Source organism: Ischnura elegans (genome assembly GCF_921293095.1).
Source record: "Ischnura elegans chromosome 13 unlocalized genomic scaffold, ioIscEleg1.1 SUPER_13_unloc_1, whole genome shotgun sequence".
NCBI lineage: Eukaryota > Metazoa > Arthropoda > Insecta > Odonata > Coenagrionidae > Ischnura > Ischnura elegans.
The window spans coordinates 4,555,201-4,572,155 of NW_025791657.1; the positions used below are offsets into that span (position 1 = coordinate 4,555,201).

Consider the following 16,955-nt stretch of genomic DNA (forward strand, 5'->3'; position numbering starts at 1 on the left):
TGATTGAAATTTGTGTTTACGTTTATAAGCCTGTGTGCGCAGCTCTTTTCATATTCAACGTAGAAAACCTACTGTATAATAATGTGTGATGTAAATGTGTTTGTTAACGTTTTATATATTCTTATAAAGACATTTAAGTTAATAGTTTTCATTTAATATTCAAAATAATAAGTGGGTTTATTTAATAATGCAGTTTTGTGCTTAGATAATTTTTTCATGGGACGAATTAGAGACGAATTATATTGAGTATTTGCATTTTTTTAAGTGAGTGGTCGCGGGCCTGTTCATATTCTACGCAGACTGACTGTTATACAATAATGTCTATAATTTCTTTGCTACCTTATTATGTTCAAGGATATATTTTTAAGCCTTAAGTATGTATACATGCTTAAAACGTGTAAATTAAGATACATGTAACAATATTGGTAATTAATTCGTTTAGAATGTTTGAAAATTAAAAATAGCCATAAAATGATGATATTTATTTAAAATAATTCATAGAATTATTAATCGTTTGCCTTGAAGCTTTGAAATGCATTTCATATTATTTTCAAAATCAGTTTCATATTCGTAATATAATATAATTCAAAATATTCCCCCCTTTTTACTGGACATAAGGAACAATTAATGTCTTATTTTATCAAAAATTCCAATTTTTTTGGCAAAATATAAATTTTCTTTATCTTTTAATATTATATTCGAAATTAGCGACCTCGAAAACTGTTATATTCGAAATTTCAAACACATTGCATGATATTTAATAATTATGACCACCTTTTAAGCATTTGGCCCCGCTATGCGCCGGGCCGAATTGAAATGGGCGCCACCAACGGCGCCGTGCCGTCAACTGCGCGATTCGATTCGTTTAAAGACAACCATAGACATGTGTGGTTATTTAAAAGGACGAAGCGCTAGCACTGGAGGAAGGGAAGGAAGTAACAGAAAAGAAAGGAGGAGTGGGGGTTCTCCTAATTAGCGGACGGATCGTCAGATATTCCGCTCTCCAATGAGCTACAATGCAAAAAAAATCATTTCGAAATTGGCCAAATCTAATAACTAATTGTTCATGTGAGAAAGCGTCTCATTCTAGATGTTTCAGGATCGATGAACGGGAAATAATTTTTCAAGTTTCTTTGAATCCGATAATGTTTTGTTAAGTGTGCTTCTTTCGCTGCCTTACCAGACCGATTGGCAACAGCTGTAATACTAAAATTAGCGATTTTGTTGTATCTAGCCGCTGTCCTACCTTCCCTCAACACCTTGGTGAGGGGTATCGAATGGGAACCCATGACATGAAACATTTTGGCCACTTTGTAAGTTATACAGTACTATGGTTATACCATAGCTACCCAGCACTCAGTTTGAAAACACCATCGTAAGAGGTTATGTTTTACGGTTGGTATGTTTTTTTTGTCGTAGTTCCAGCTGTAAATATTGAACGAAGGATAGGAATTTTAAAATGCCAAATGCTAGTGATAATGTTCATACCTGGACAAGTAAATTCAGCTGAGAAGGATTTTATGTGAAAGACAGAGTATTAAAGTGCAAAGTTTGTGGTAAAAGATTTTAATTTGAAAGATGTGACACTTTGTAAAGCACATCAGTAGTGATACACTTACACTTGCGAAAGAAAGGGGACCCGCAAAACGACAGCTATCGTTTGAACACTCAGTCAAAGAAAGCAAAGGAGGAGCTTGTGGTTGCTATTACAGAAGGATTTTTAAAGGCTTTATTTAGTGTAGAGAAAGTTGACCATCCAAAAATTCTGGAATGGCTCTCGAAGTGTACACGTATGAGGTTAGTGGGGGTTTGCTGTTTGCTGATCATATTCACCAAGACTACATATTTGACCCATTCATATACCTTGAACCAATATAAGTTGAACCACTTTTTCATTTAGTTTTATCAGAAATTTTGTACCATCGAAATTGTGTTAATTGTTATTTAAAAAGCTTAATAAAAGTATAAGTATTCATGAAATGTGTACCATAAAATAATAAAACGCTTATGAACGTGGGAAAATTGTAGCATTATAATAACACTGCCAGGATTTTCTATGATACCAAAATCACATGGTTTCGAAACGAATTTTAGCAAAAAATAAAACCAATTTCATGGACCTCTTCCTATGATTTTGGTAATAAGCTGCCTTTTTCTTCCCTGCATATTCAGAATTTTCCATTGCAAAATGGAATTAGAAACAACAATATTCATAATTGTAAACTTTGCATGGACTGTTAGAATAATTAATAGATGATATCAATAATAAAAATAGTAATATTAGCAGTAGCTTTTGCGTAAATGCATTGTAAAAATGTCGGCGTAACATATTTCAAATGCTGGCTCCATGTTAAAACAAATGGGAAATCCATGAGGACAGTGTGTGTGTTGAAGAAATTTCTACAGTAAAATGTCTGTGTAGTGAACCTCTTTAAATCATAAACCTCTATACTTCATGCCACCCCTTCGGTCCCATCATATTTACAAATAAATTTGTAGGCAAACCTCTTTGTAGTGAATCTCTTTATCTCGTAAAACCTCCACTTATGAGACCAAGGGGATACCCGTGAGATGGTCAAACTACCTCCACAAGTCGTACAGAGACAACTAGAGACCATTTATGCAGCCATGATTGCGTACATGGAATGACATTTTCAGCAATAATTGTTTCATGCTTATTTTATAATTTTATACCTTTAATGTGCAGTAATTTTCACGTTAACCATTATTTATGGCTATTTTGAGATGGTCCATATGAGAGCATACCTGATAGTAAATAAGAAATAATAGACAGTAGACTCTCGTTAATACGATCAACGTTATTACGAAGTTCTCGTTATTACGAAGTAAATAGTTGGTCCTGGCGAAAAGGCCTACCCGAGCTATAGCTCAAAGAAACGTTATTACGAAATTCTCGTTTTTACGAAATTACAAACCTCTGCCCTGGTCCCGGAAGTTATAATATGAACTTTATTACTAAGTTCTACGCATAAGCAACGGCATATAGGTGGATATTCACTACGCTAAGTTTTAATAATGGCGCCACGTTTAAGTTCTTCTCCTGTGCTGTGCCCAATTGCGTCAATTATGGTTCTTTATTCAGTTCACACGCTACATGTGATACGCTACATTCCTGTGGAGTCATGGTGACCCACTCATAACCGCTCGTAAATTCGACGCACAGTTAGTCCTCTTCCTGCGCACATTCGATTTACGAATTTTCAGAGATACGAGTATTCTAAATTTTCAAATTTCGAATTTGGCCGATGCCATGCGGTGTGGCGTTGGGAAACTACCACAGTGGGCACAATCTGAACAAAGTATCACTGAACCCTGTGTGAATTTAGGAACTGTTCAGCGTTTCGCACGTTCTTCGTCACCGCGGGGAGCTATTTTTCGGCTCCGAATGCGTTGCACACCTAGGTAGATCAGTTCGTCACGATCGTGAGTTAGCGCATACGTGTAATGCAGTGTTGCTTTCTGCAGGATAACCGTACTCCTCGATTCCTTGCGTATAATCTGGATGGGGAGAGTTGCCCAATAACGGCACAATAGGAGGGGCGGATAACCCTGGGCCAGCACGGTTTACAGCCAATTGCTGTCCCCCAAACGCACCCTACACACTTGCTTAGTCATACAATGTTGTCAAATGCATAAGGAGTACCGAAATAAGCCTGTCCCACCAAAACAAGTCCTTTCTTCGAATCACCAAACCAAGTGATTCTTTCTCTGGGCCCTTCACGCTCGTCTTCTTTTCCGGCTCCTTTTTTCACGCAACCCTCTGTAAGCGATTCCCTTTCTTACCTGGCAATGCTGCCCCCTACCCTGACATAGACCATTCTGCCTCGGACTACTCTCTGAGGCCGGTCTGTAGTTTTATCTACTTACGAACGAGGTCTTGGGACGCATCTAGTTCGTATATCGGACTTACAGTATTCGGGGAGACATCAACACTCGATTGTATCATGTTGCATTATTTTGTTGAGAAACTGAAGCGTATTTTACTGTTTATATATATTTCCGCGTAATTTAAACGCGTTTATTATATACGGTTTTTTTCGACAGTTCCCAAGAGAAACTTTCGTACAAACTTCGATTTTACGAACCTCCAGTTTTTCGATCCCGTAAACTTCGTAATAACAAGGGTCTACTGTATCCAACTATCCTAATCATTTTAACTGACTGTTGAATTAAGAGAGATCATTCTCTTCTCATTCATCATCTCTTGAATCATGTTAAAAATCATGTGATAGTGCTCGCCTTCTGTTATCATTTAATAATAAATACATGTTCACTAATGCAGCGGTTCCCAAACTTTTTCTTTCCGCGACCCATTTTAGCTCATTCTTTTTAGCCGCAACCCCCTAAAAATGGTCGTCCAAGTTTACGTACGTTGTTCACCATATTATTAGTATCTCGCGACCCCTTTCCGAACGGCCTACGACCCCCTTGGGGGTCGCGACCCCCACTTTGGGAACCGCTACACTAATGCATACATGTTTGTTTAAACACATAAATGTAATGGTTTAAAAGACAGTGGTGCCTTTCATTTCCTAAGGATATGAAAAAATGGTGCCTATCACTGAAGCCTCTCTATAGTGAACCTCCATGCATCAAATTTCCCAAATTTTGGTCTCGTCTATTACGATGTAAAGAGGATTTACTGTATTTTGCAAAGAAACTCTTCATGAGGAAATTTTAATTTTTTTTGAAATTTTTTAAAATCAGTTGTGGGTAATCATTTCCTGATTAGTTCTAAAACCCCTGCTTTGCATGATCCGTATTTTGATGTTTACTTTCAGTCTACATCTGTAGGGAATGCAGAGCCAATGGAGAATTATGCAATGGCCCATGAGGATTTGACGCAGGCAGTGGGTGAGTGCTCTAAAGGGCTAGAAATTAAATATATAGTTGGAGGACTTGTTGCAACAGATGGTGAAGGATGAAGATCCTGAATTATTCATCCGTCCATACTTAATGTTTTCTTTAGTTCACATGCTAATGGAAAAGGAAAAAGATTTATCTGTACCGTTGTGTAGCTACCTTTCATTTTTTAATGATTTTTGAATTTTATATTTGGGTTCATCAAGATTTGGCACACAGGGAAAGTGTAAATGCTAATTTTTTTTCATTCATGCCTATCAGAAATGCCTCTAAATTTTGACATTAGTATTGTTAGGGACATCTGCAATAATGCATTCTGAAATATTCAACTATAGAATATTAATTGGCCATTTTTAAGTATCAAGTTTGGAATGTAACAGGAAAATACAAAATCTTTTAACTCACGTCTTGTATTGTAAACTAGCAAATCTTCAAAGCAGCCTCATTATTTTTTTTCTTAATTATTTATAAGCCAGATATGAATTGATGTACAACTCTATTCTTTATAAAACTTACTTAAGTATTGAGATTATTTATGACACCATTTGTACCTGTGTAGAAACTGGCAAAAGAGTCAACGCAGCTTTCTTGCTATCTAGCCAGCTGCTTAGGTTATCTGTCCAGGATATTTTAAAAATAAGATCAAGGAGTCATAAATTTCATGATTGACTGTTATAGTCGTAATGTAAAATTCTTTTCTAGTGCTGCCAGATCCTAGTAGAGTGCCTCTGCAAGAAGAGTCAACTTCATATCTACTACCACAAAGTTATGTATGGATCGATCAAAGCAATAACTGTATTGCTACCTCAGCCTTTGTACCACTCATTGTATCCAAGGGGGGAACATCCCATGCAGGGGAAGGAAGGAATGTGATGGTTAGAGGCTTGAAAAAATGTGGTACTCTACCTGCTGATGAGAGAACGATTTCCTCCATTTCTGATGATGGACAAGGTTTTAAAATTAATTTTGGCACCAGCAAATCAGACGTTGAAGCAGAATCATCCATGGGGAAAGATGAGTCTCTCAAGACCCTTGTATCAAGTGCAGAATACAGTATTTTTTGTGAGCCATCCACTTCCAAGACTTTAAAAGTGCTGGGGCAAAAAGGAAATGAGCCTGTTTTGGATATCTCTGGAGGAATATGTGAGAAGGAAAGTGTGAGACAGGAGAGTGAAAGTGTCGTTGGAGATGGGAAAACTCGTACTCATAGAAGGACCTCCGAGCTCTCCTCTTGTATGGGAAACTTGAGCAATCAAATGTGTGCTAGCACAAGTGAGACAACCTACTCGTGCAACGTGTGTAGCAAGGTTTTTGCCGACGGTTCTGAACTCCAGCAGCACACGTTAACGCATGCAGGAGAGAAAGCTCATGTATGCGGCGTGTGTGCCAAGACTTTCTCAACACACAGGCGCCTCGCCTTGCACATGAATTCGCATGGTGGAGAGAAACCCTATTCATGCAGTGAATGCGCAAAGTCTTTCTCTAGAAAAAGCTACCTAGCCGTACACTTCCGTACACACACTGGAGAGAAACCATATGTGTGTGGCATTTGCCTCGAGTCCTTCAGCCAGGGTTATCAGCTCGAATGCCACGCGCAAACGCACACGGGGGAGAAATCTTACCGATGCGGCGTTTGCCAAAGGTCTTTTGCCCTTCGGAGTTACCTCAAGAAGCATATGCGAACGCACACCGGGGAGAAACCTTACTCATGCAGCGTTTGCTCCAAAACTTTTGCGTACAGTAACAACCTCAACGATCACCTCCGGACACACACCGGCGAGAGACCTTATCCGTGTGGTTTGTGTGCCAAGTCTTTTCCAAAGATCAGTAGCCTCAATGAACACATGCGCACGCACGGACAAGGGAAACCGTTTTCTTGCACCATTTGCCACAAGTCTTTTTCTCTTCGTAGTTACCTCACGAAACACAAGCGTACGCATAAAGGAGTAGGACCCCGTTCAGGTAGTGATTGATCCGTTGTTCTCTAGAAAAAAACAGCCTAAATTGATAAATCAGATTCATTGAATCATTCATTAACCCTTTTATTGCTATCCTTCTTCCCGGGGTACAGTCAAAAAATGCGGATAAAATGTAAATCAATCAATCTTTAAGTAAAATGTTGCAACTAGGAAAAATAAACATTACATTGTTAATTTTTTAGTTATCTTAAGGTGTTTTTTTAATTAATGAGATTAAATTGGACAATAATCACTACATTTGTATATGGTTACTGATGTATGAGTTTTGTTATTTCAATGTCCTCAAATTTAACAGCAATACCGTAAAAGTCGATATATCGGCGCACCACACTTTTCAGCCGAGCAGTAAAAGCTGATATATCGACACGCCGCACTAAAATAGTTAAAGGTTGTCATTTCAGTACATCTCGCCTTCCTCAGTTACATTTATAGCACCCGTATCATGCACATGCCCACACAAGGGAAGGAAATGTTATTCATGAATTGTATTTGCATATTCTTTGACTAACCCTGACTGCTAGGGCTTTAAAATTAACGGCTGGCACTCTATGTGTTAATTATCACAAGCGAAAACACGTACGGGTTAGACACCTTATCCGTGTGGTTTGTGCGACGAGTATTTTACGAAGATCGGTAGCCTCAATAAACACTTGCGCATGCACGGACAAGGGAAACCTTTTCCTTGCGCCATTTGCCACAAGTATTTCTCTCTTCGTAGTTACATCACGAAACCCAAGCGCATACACAAAGGAGTGGGACCCTGTTCAGGTAGTGATTGATCCATCCTTCTCCAGAAAAAGCAGCCTGATTTGATGAATCAGAATTGATTCAATGAATTATTCATTAACCATTTCCCTACTATAAACGTATGTATACGTGTGGACGTTTCCTGACCCGGGAGACGACGGGCGTATATTTACGTGTGAAAATTTCCTGGCCAGGAAAACAAAAGCCGTATATATACGTTTTCTAGCTCTCCCCCTTTTAGGGCCGTCGCGGGTTTACGTCGTCTTTGTCTCGGGACGCAACCCTACGGGGTTTAGGATTTACCCTCGGAATCCGGGAGCAGGTACCTTGACCTCTCGCCTTTTATTACTCCTCTTAGCGGTAAGGGACAGCGGTCGTACAATTGTTTATCCAGTCAGTTTTCGAAATAAATATTTTTTCATTTCTCAAGAAAAATAAACTAACAATTAAATTATTTGTCTTTTGAGCAGCGTTTACAATTTTTAAACGAAATTCTACGATAAATATTAAGTTATATCTCGAGTTATGTATAAACATCAACATGGAAATTGTTGCTACTTTAAATACATTAATATTGGCCTTAGAACTTCGTTTAAAATTCAACAATGAAAAAAATGGGGAATTCAACTAAAAGTCTGCAATTTACGTGCAAGCAACAATTATCCATATGCCAAATACATATAAGCAATACATAAGTTCACCGCGAACCAATGCCGCAGGTATTGTCGTAAACCCGGAAAGTATGGAGCACAACTACTCTCGGAGTCCGAGATAATGCAAAGTCCCAGCGTGGAGGGGTCAAAAAAGGTTCAACGAGACCCTTCTTAACGAATGCCCTCCAAAAATGCTCCGCGCAACGAGAAAGAAGAGTCTCTTAGGGCTCAGTACAGCAGTTGTGCTAAGACGAAAACTCCACCGTCTCGAAAGGGTTAAAAACAGCAGAAATCTCATGAGTACTCGCAGACAAGGGAAACCATAATCGTGCACCATTTGCGGTAAGTAGTTTCTCTCTTCCTAGTTACCTCAGAAAGCAAAAAGCAGACACATAAAGGAGAGGGACACTATTCACATAGTGATTGATTGGAGCTGTTCTCTAGAAATGCACCCGCATGTAATAAATCAGAATCAGTTTTAATGAATCACTCCAAGCCAATGAATCATTCATTAAAGGGTGTCGTTCCTATACATCTCGCCTGCCTCACATTTACAGGTACCCATTTATAGCACCCGTATTATGCACATATTCAGGTAGTGATTGATCAGTCGTTCTCTAGAAAAAGCAGCCTAATTTGATGCATCAGAATTAGATTCAATGAATCATTCATTAATCCTTTTACTGCCGGCCCATTTTGGGTGGGATGTGCGAAGACTGCCGGAATTGGCATCATTTCAGATCTGAATTTTTTTACCTACTTCCTTAATTTTATTTAATACGTCTAGATTTTTTTCCCAATTACTAAGATATGTTTATATATTATAATCTTAGATAGATTAGTGGAGTTTACTTAAATTACAGCCGTTGAAAAGGCCACAATCATGAAAAAAGAAATTATTTCGACCGATAAATCCGCCCCTGGCAGTTTACTTTCAACCAGTGAGGGCCGATATATCAGCCCAGTGGCAGTAGAAGGGTTAAAGGGTGTCATTCCATTACATCTCGCCCGCCCCAGTTACATTTGTAGCACCCGTATCATACACATGCCCACACACAGGACAGAAATGTTATTCATGAACTGGCTGTGCATATTCTTTCACTAACCCTGACTGCCACATCTATAAACACTAGTGTGAGATCACCCTGGTAGACCACCCATTCACCCATGGCATGCTTACTCACGGTCAGAATAATTCATATTTATGCCACCGTTCATGCTAATCTGTACTTAGATGCTGCATATCTAATTCTGTCCTACGCAAGAAACAGTGAAACCTCTCTTTAGTGGAATCTCTTGGGACCGTCATTTTTTTCCGGATAAGACAGTATTCCACTTAACTCAAGGTCTGACAACTCAAAAAAGACTGCGAAAGTCAAATCACATCTATTACATGAGTCGCCTGAAAGGTTATTTAGACTCAAATTCTACCTGTAGACAAAATTATTATGAACTAACAAAGGAACAGCATCGCACTGTGGTTAAATTAGTTTATTTGAAGAAATTAAAATAAAAAGGAATCCATACAATAATCATACAATCCATCATTTTTGTCTGTTTTTAACTTTTTCCCTGTGTAACAACTCTCTACCTTGCCAATAGCCCCACGTAAGATATTAAATAAATCAGTGTTACCTTTGTTGAGACTACATTTTGCTGGTTCTTTTAATGAAACCAAAATTTCTCTGTAGGATTTTTTGTTTTCTTTTCATATTACGGTTATATTTACTTCTTTGTTGGATTCATAGGTTTGGTCTTCTTTTATACTGTCAGAGAAGCAAAGCATAGTTTATCAGTTGATGTTTTAATACTTTCACCGCCAAATTAATCCAATTAATGGCGTCCAGCCCTGATACTTCTTTGGTCGCCACCGACACTGTATTCGCAGTAACTGCAGCAGCCAATAGTGATTGCATCATGTATAATACCAGAAAATCAAAATAAATACCTTTTTCTTTAAAACGCACCTTCACTCCTTATAAATACACTATTTTTAATGAAATTGTTCCGATAGCTTTCTCCATCACCTGGGTGTTACTTTCGACCCCAAACTAACTTTTCATCAGCACCTCAACAAAATGGAATCCAAGGTCATTTCAGTGGTAGGAGTTCTTTATCCACTCACTACTGTTACTGATGGTCACGAGAGCTATTTTCACCAGTTGCTTTCTCCCAGTCCTCGAGTACTGCTCCATAATTTACTCCACTGCCTTTCCCTCCAACCTTAAAATTCTTGAATGCCCAGTTAATTTCTTTATTTCAGTAGTACGACACCATGTTCCTCACTTCCATAATTCTTATCGCTCTGAAGTAATGTCTGCCCTATCATTGGTCCCACTTTCCTCCCGTTGGAATTTTCATGATATTTCCCTCATTTACAATGCCTTAAATGGCAAGTTCCAATCCTCAGAAATACTGCCTTTCTTTTCACTTCACATTCCCGTCTGCTCCTTCCATAATGACGATCTGCTATACCAACCTAAATTCCGTCTTTCTCCCTCTCAGACATCACTTTTTTAGTCTCCTTACCTCTTTCAATACCGTTTCGACTACTCACCCTTCCCTGGATCTTTCAATGCCCATCAGATCATTCAAGAGGCAGCTTCGTAAAGCCATCTTCTGAATCCTTTTTTATATATCCTTTTTATAGTTTTGTATAGTTTATTTTTGTTAAAGCTGCAGATTTTAAGTAGCCTATTCAATGTAAAGGCCGTTTTGGCTGTTTTTGAATGATTCAATAAATAAATAAATGTGCATCGTACATTGTGCCTTAAGCAATCTAATTACTCCCTGGTCCTTTGGCTGCGTGATGCTATAATATAGTTCAGTTTGTAGTGGTGTTTACCAGAAACAAGGCTAGCTCCACTTTCACGAGGCAAATTTTAGAGTGACAGGTTGCACCATCAAGGAAAAGTATGACCTCCCTATCTTCCCTCTTCATTTCGGCATTAAAACTTTTATGCCTCTCTTCCATGATTGAAGCCGTGTTCCATCCTTTTTAATTATTTCTCCATTTGATCAGTGGCTTCTCAAGTTGGAAATGGTTAAGTGAAAAAATAAATTTAAATGAGTTTGAAGCATCGTGGTCGAGCTTTTTCCCAATGACAATAGGCTTTAGGAGGCCCTGTCATATTTCCACCTATGACAATGGTCAAATGCTCTTTAAGAGTGCTTCCCTCCACCAGAATAAGTGTAAATGTAACAATTGTTTCCATTCATGCCCCAATTTCAAGAAATAGAACTCAAAAATGCATACATACCTTTGCAGTTTTCTCCTTTTACTCACAATGTTTTAGACGGCAGAGACCTAAACACTTAAGTACCCGATACCAACGAACAGTTGAAGGCGACTTTGACGTGCATTACAGCACTGCAATGCTCCTAGTGGCATCTCACAAAGTTAAATGAGCGAGAATTGTGCGCTACTTGAATGGAGGGAGACAACATCCCGGCTGGAAGCCCGAATATCCTTTTTTGAATATATTTGCCGGGAAATCATCAGATTTTACTTCAGAGACCTAAAAACATTCCGGTTTCAACCCTATTATATATATATCACATGGTTGATTGTCTCTAATTTATACTTGAACCATGCAGTTCAACTCCTCTACGGTTTACGTAACCTCGTTGTTTGACTTACCAACAATAATGCTCCCAACAATATTGAGTCTTGCTCTGAAGCTCTGTAGCTATCCATTAGATGGTTTAAAATCTAATTTTTCTAAATAAAATGCAAACTCCTTTGCCTTTTTTTGCACTATTGGACCTGACTATGGAATATTCCTCGATCTTGCTCACGCAAGCCATTCCCAAACTAATACGTTTAATTCTTCCTATTCACAGAGAGGTGTTTTCCTCTTTCAATGTAGACTCAGGCCTAAAATAATAGACAGAAACAACAATTATTTTATGGTGTGTCGTTTTGCAAACTATTGTGGCATGGGATATGAAGAAAACTGTTTGTAAGGACCTACCCCTTTCAAGGTCTTTCTTATTTTCGTCCTTTTCCGTAATTGCTTCGTAAATTTGCATCTTTCCACACTTCTCATGTACTTATCTGCCTCACGGAGAGCTTTTCTCCCTTAAAACACTTGATCAAGTCCAGTTTATTTTTCAGCATTAATATGTTACGCCTCATGGCGGAAATCAATCAGCAGTTCCTCTTATTCTTAGCGTTCTGTGTTGTAGTCTTCCCCTGTCAGCAGCATGTAGGAGAATGATTCCTTCTGATTCGGTTGCGAGCAAGGCTGCACAAAATGTCTGTGTATTAAGAGAGAGGAGAGATTATTACGAGTTGGAGGGAATGTGAGCATACAGACATGGGCTGGTGAAATTGTTAAGAAAGAGAAAGGTGATGGGAGGGAAGAGGGGGAGTTAAGGTGTCCCAAAAAAACCGAAAGTTTGAAAGTTGAGGGGGCATTTCCATTTTCATATGCGAATGCATGAAAAAACATCCCATAAAAATTTTCAGCTCAATCGGACAATATTTGACCCTGCCGAAACGCATTCAAAATTTGAATTTTTGAGTTTTCCAAATTTCATGCAATGTTGCCTAGCTCTAAGGGTCTTGGGGGATTTAAAATCAGAAACCTCTGAAAGAAAATGCTCTCTTATTATTATACTGTCACAATGCGGATACAAATGCGCTGTTAACCACAAGCAATATGAAAAACTAGAGTTTTTTGCCACTTTTTTCATACATTTTCCTATGCCGCTTAACAACTAGTAACAGATGTTGCCTCTGAGCCTCATCATTTGTCAATTTTTTCTTGAATAGAAAATATTTTATTAATTGAACTCCTCTCTCTGCAGTATCATTAACAACCTTAAGGTGTTGAACTATAGATAGGCCCTTCTGATAGTCTACGTCACTTTTCCATGTGCACGGATCTCGCAAAAAAAAATGTCGGCGAAATACCAATAATTTTGAAAAACTTCACAGAATTTTTCGAAGCGAAGTCAGCGAGAGTCAGCTCACTAATAGGTCGATTAGGCGGAAGAGTAGCCCGAGGTGCGTCATCATCAGACCCCTCATTGTCTCTGATTGCTTCCGCAATGTCTCTTTTCTCGTCGTCAGAAACCATTTCATCGAAGAGGGCCATACAATTCAAGTTTTCGAAAGTTTTAACCATAGACGGTTACAAACCTTGGCCAAAGCTGCTGCGTAGTGAGGGTCTTTCTTCCGACCAAGGACTTTAAGTAGCTCAAGATCCATTCTCGGAGCGCTCACTGCCACGGGACAGGTGTACCAATGTTTCATAAATGCAAGTGCAATGAAGCAACACAATTTGAATAAATTGTCACAGTCATGTGTCGACAAACGCAATTGCTTGCCAAAAATCCACGTTTTAAAAGCGTAGAGATCCTTATTCATCCACCGTGATTTGTCAGTTGGGCCTGGGGGGGCGAACCACATACTTCTCTTTCTTGGGAACCACACCACCCAACCACACTATACACAACTACAAAAGTTCTTTGTAGTCGTCTCGAGGATGGTGGTTCTAAAATAATATGGGGCATAATTTTAAATACTAATCCTGAGGATGGACTTTAAATAACCCTGAACATTCTGACATTTACCATTTACGAACCTGCAGCTGAAGAATACAAAATTTGATAATGTCATCTACATTTGAAATATCCTTCAAACAGCCTCTTGTCGTCTTCATTGCTCGGAAGTAATTTCCCATCCCAGTGCACTGCTAAAGGAACTTGAGGGTGAAAATCTTGCTTGATAAGCCTTACTGTCTCGGACCTTTTATTCACTCTCATTCTATGTAGATGAGATTTGGAGGATACTAAATGGATTTCATCCCCTTTAAAACCCAATGCAGATGCTGTCGCATTGGTGACAGCCTGGACTATCATAGACCCAGCGGCAGAGGACGTCTGAGTCCGATATAGGGAAGCAGTCACAAGGCTGTCGGACATTATACTTACTCTACGGCGCTTTCCGGACCTTGTCCGCATTTCAAATTCTGTAAAAGTAACAAATGTTATTTCTCCCTTTCTTCCGCCATATTAGTCACCCTTCCCGCACCCGAAAAAAATTACTTTCTTCCGAATCCGACGAGCTTGTTGTACTCTCCGCAGACATCTGTCGAACGAGGTCCACTTTCTCATACAATTTTCCTTTTTTTTCTCATGCCGTTTTTTCCTTAAAAAATCCTCTTCTTGAAGTCTCTTACGGTTTTCTAAACGCTTACACCACTTTCTATCAATACTCACCATATATCCTTTTCAATCAGTTTTCATAGATATGTAAAACAACTTGTCCTCCTCCTCAGTAATGTTTGAAAGGGCGTCTTTGCAGCCGATGCCAACCACAGACGGTCGAGCACTTTGCTGAATTCCTCTCTTGCGGACACTGACTTCTCACTAGTTTTATTTTTATCTTTCCCAAGGGCACGGTATTTCTCGTAAGCTGTCAGTACCTTCTTAATGGCTGCTCGAACCTCCTGCGTAGGAATATTAGACTTTCCCCACACAACAAGTAACTCTTTGATTGCAATCCTTGCTGCATCTGCCGCTGACAACGATCCTGGAGAACAGTGCAGGTTGTAAAAGAAAACTTTGAGAACTTCACGCAGCGTTGGGAGTTAACCATTGCCGGGAAAATGTTTGGACTCATTACCCACCAACCAAACACTTGCCGCACTTCGCATAACAGGCGTACCCTTCGACTTCACGCTCATTCTGGCCACCGCCGAAACAGCCTCGACCTCGAAACACACGACAATACCTCACGCTATCAGTTAGTGCACAACACTTAACTCCACGAGTGACTAATAGACTAAGCCGGGATACTTTTAACATAAACAGAGTGATGTTCTGAAAGCGCATAACTCGAATCTCAACGCGACACGGCGGGGCAATATGCACTTTACTGGCGCCTGGCGGCCGCAACGGCGAGCGGGACTTATAAACACACCGAGTTGTGGCTATGAAGCTCATTTTGACTCAAGTGTTGCTGTCAACGACTATAGAGCTAGAGGAGATGGTTTGAACTTAAAATTGGTTGTTTTTTTAACACTCGAGCCTCCTGCAGGGTAGGCAACATTGCTTGAAATTTGGAAAACAAAAATTCATACTTTGAATGCGTTTCGGCAGGGTCAAATATTGTCCGATTGAGCTGAAAATTTTTATGGGATGTTTTTTCATTCATTCGCATAGGAAAATGGAAATGCCCCCTCAACTTTCAAACTTTCGGTTTTTTTTGGGACACCCTAAGGGGCTTTGTAGGGGCTTTGTTGTAGGGGCTTTGACGAAATGTACGTGAAACGAAACTCAGAGGGACATTGGGTACTAGAGGAGGGTTAACGCTAGGTTTAGCGAGACGTGGAAGTGTTTTAGTCTAGATTGATGTCATATTGGCCTGAGTCCCTCGCGCGATGTGATATAAACCAACAATGAGGTAGACCACGGGTCTACAAAATATGGCCCGCAGAGGGCTTTCATCTGGCCCGCGCACTCATTTCAAGTACCACGCGATTCTCGCTCATTTAACTCTGTGAGATGCCACTAGGAGCATTACAGTGCTGTAATGCACGTCAAAGTGGCCTTCTAGTGTTCGTTGGCATCGAATACTTCAGTAATCTGCAAATTTGCTATCCGGCCCGTGGGGCGATTTGGAACTTGGAATGTGGCCCTCGTGGCCTAGTAAATTGGAGACCCCTGACGTGGACCATAGAGAACGAACGACATCTTTGGCTGGTTCCGTTTTAAGGACTGTTTTTTAGGGAGAGGACTAAACAGAACATTTTCGAATTTCATTTCCTTAGGGTAAAAATTTTCCTTGGAATTGTTTTCTACAATTCCGCTACCCAGAAACTCGCCCAGGAATCAATTCCATTTACGCATTTGACAGTTTCCATTTGACAGAGGGCACTGAATACACATTAAACCCTATTGCGACCTCCAGGACCAACTATATATTCCGGATAAGACAGGTTTGCGCTTAACTCAGGTTCCGCTAAAGGCAGGTTTCACTGTACACCCAAGTCATACACATTCTCACAGACACAGGAGAGAAATGTCTTTTATGAAGTTAACGTGCAAATTCTTTCACTAACCCTGACTACCACTTCCATAAACACCAGTGAGAGGCCATCCACTCACGCATGTCATGCTTACTCATGGACAGGATGATTCATTTTTATGCCACCATTGCTTTCAATCGGCATCATGCTAATTTGTAATTTTTAACATGTAATTTTTATTTTAAGTGTCTTGCTCTAAGTCTTACTTCATTTTTTCATTTGCTTCATGGTTGGCAATTTATCTCAAATTGAATTTTTCATTATTGCTGTGGGGTCGATGCTTAAAATGGGTGACATTTTGGAAATGATTGGTCGTTTTGAATAATAATGGATATGTTTGGATTTTATATGTACGTAAATTAAGTTAGCCATTGCTTCAAATGAAAATGAATGGCATTGGTTTATCAAACGTCTCCAGATATTGCTGTGCCTTTAAATAAGTTCCACTGAGAAGTGTAGAGAATTTCATGTTCATGTGAATTCCCAACAATGCCCTGGAAAATGTGTTCCATCAATTGGCAATGAGCCAGTTGACTTCCCGGCTGTATATTAAGGATAATTATGTGTAATGAAGTCGAAAGAAAGTATTTGAAGGTGTTGTAAGAAAGAATTTAGGAAATTGATGTCATGAACAATATGTAGAAGCAAAATAT

At 39.4% G+C, this 16,955-nt stretch overlaps 1 protein-coding gene across 1 annotated transcript in view; it reads left to right on the forward strand.

Moving 5' to 3' along the window:
- The window catches only part of LOC124172500, a 47,204-nt gene that overhangs the window by 25,091 nt on the left and 5,158 nt on the right, over positions 1-16,955 (forward strand). The window contains exons 5-6 of the mRNA XM_046551940.1: positions 4,803-4,875; positions 5,587-6,345. Coding sequence (XP_046407896.1) covers positions 4,803-4,875; positions 5,587-6,345 — 832 coding nt within the window. The remainder of the gene's footprint in view (positions 1-4,802; positions 4,876-5,586; positions 6,346-16,955) is intronic.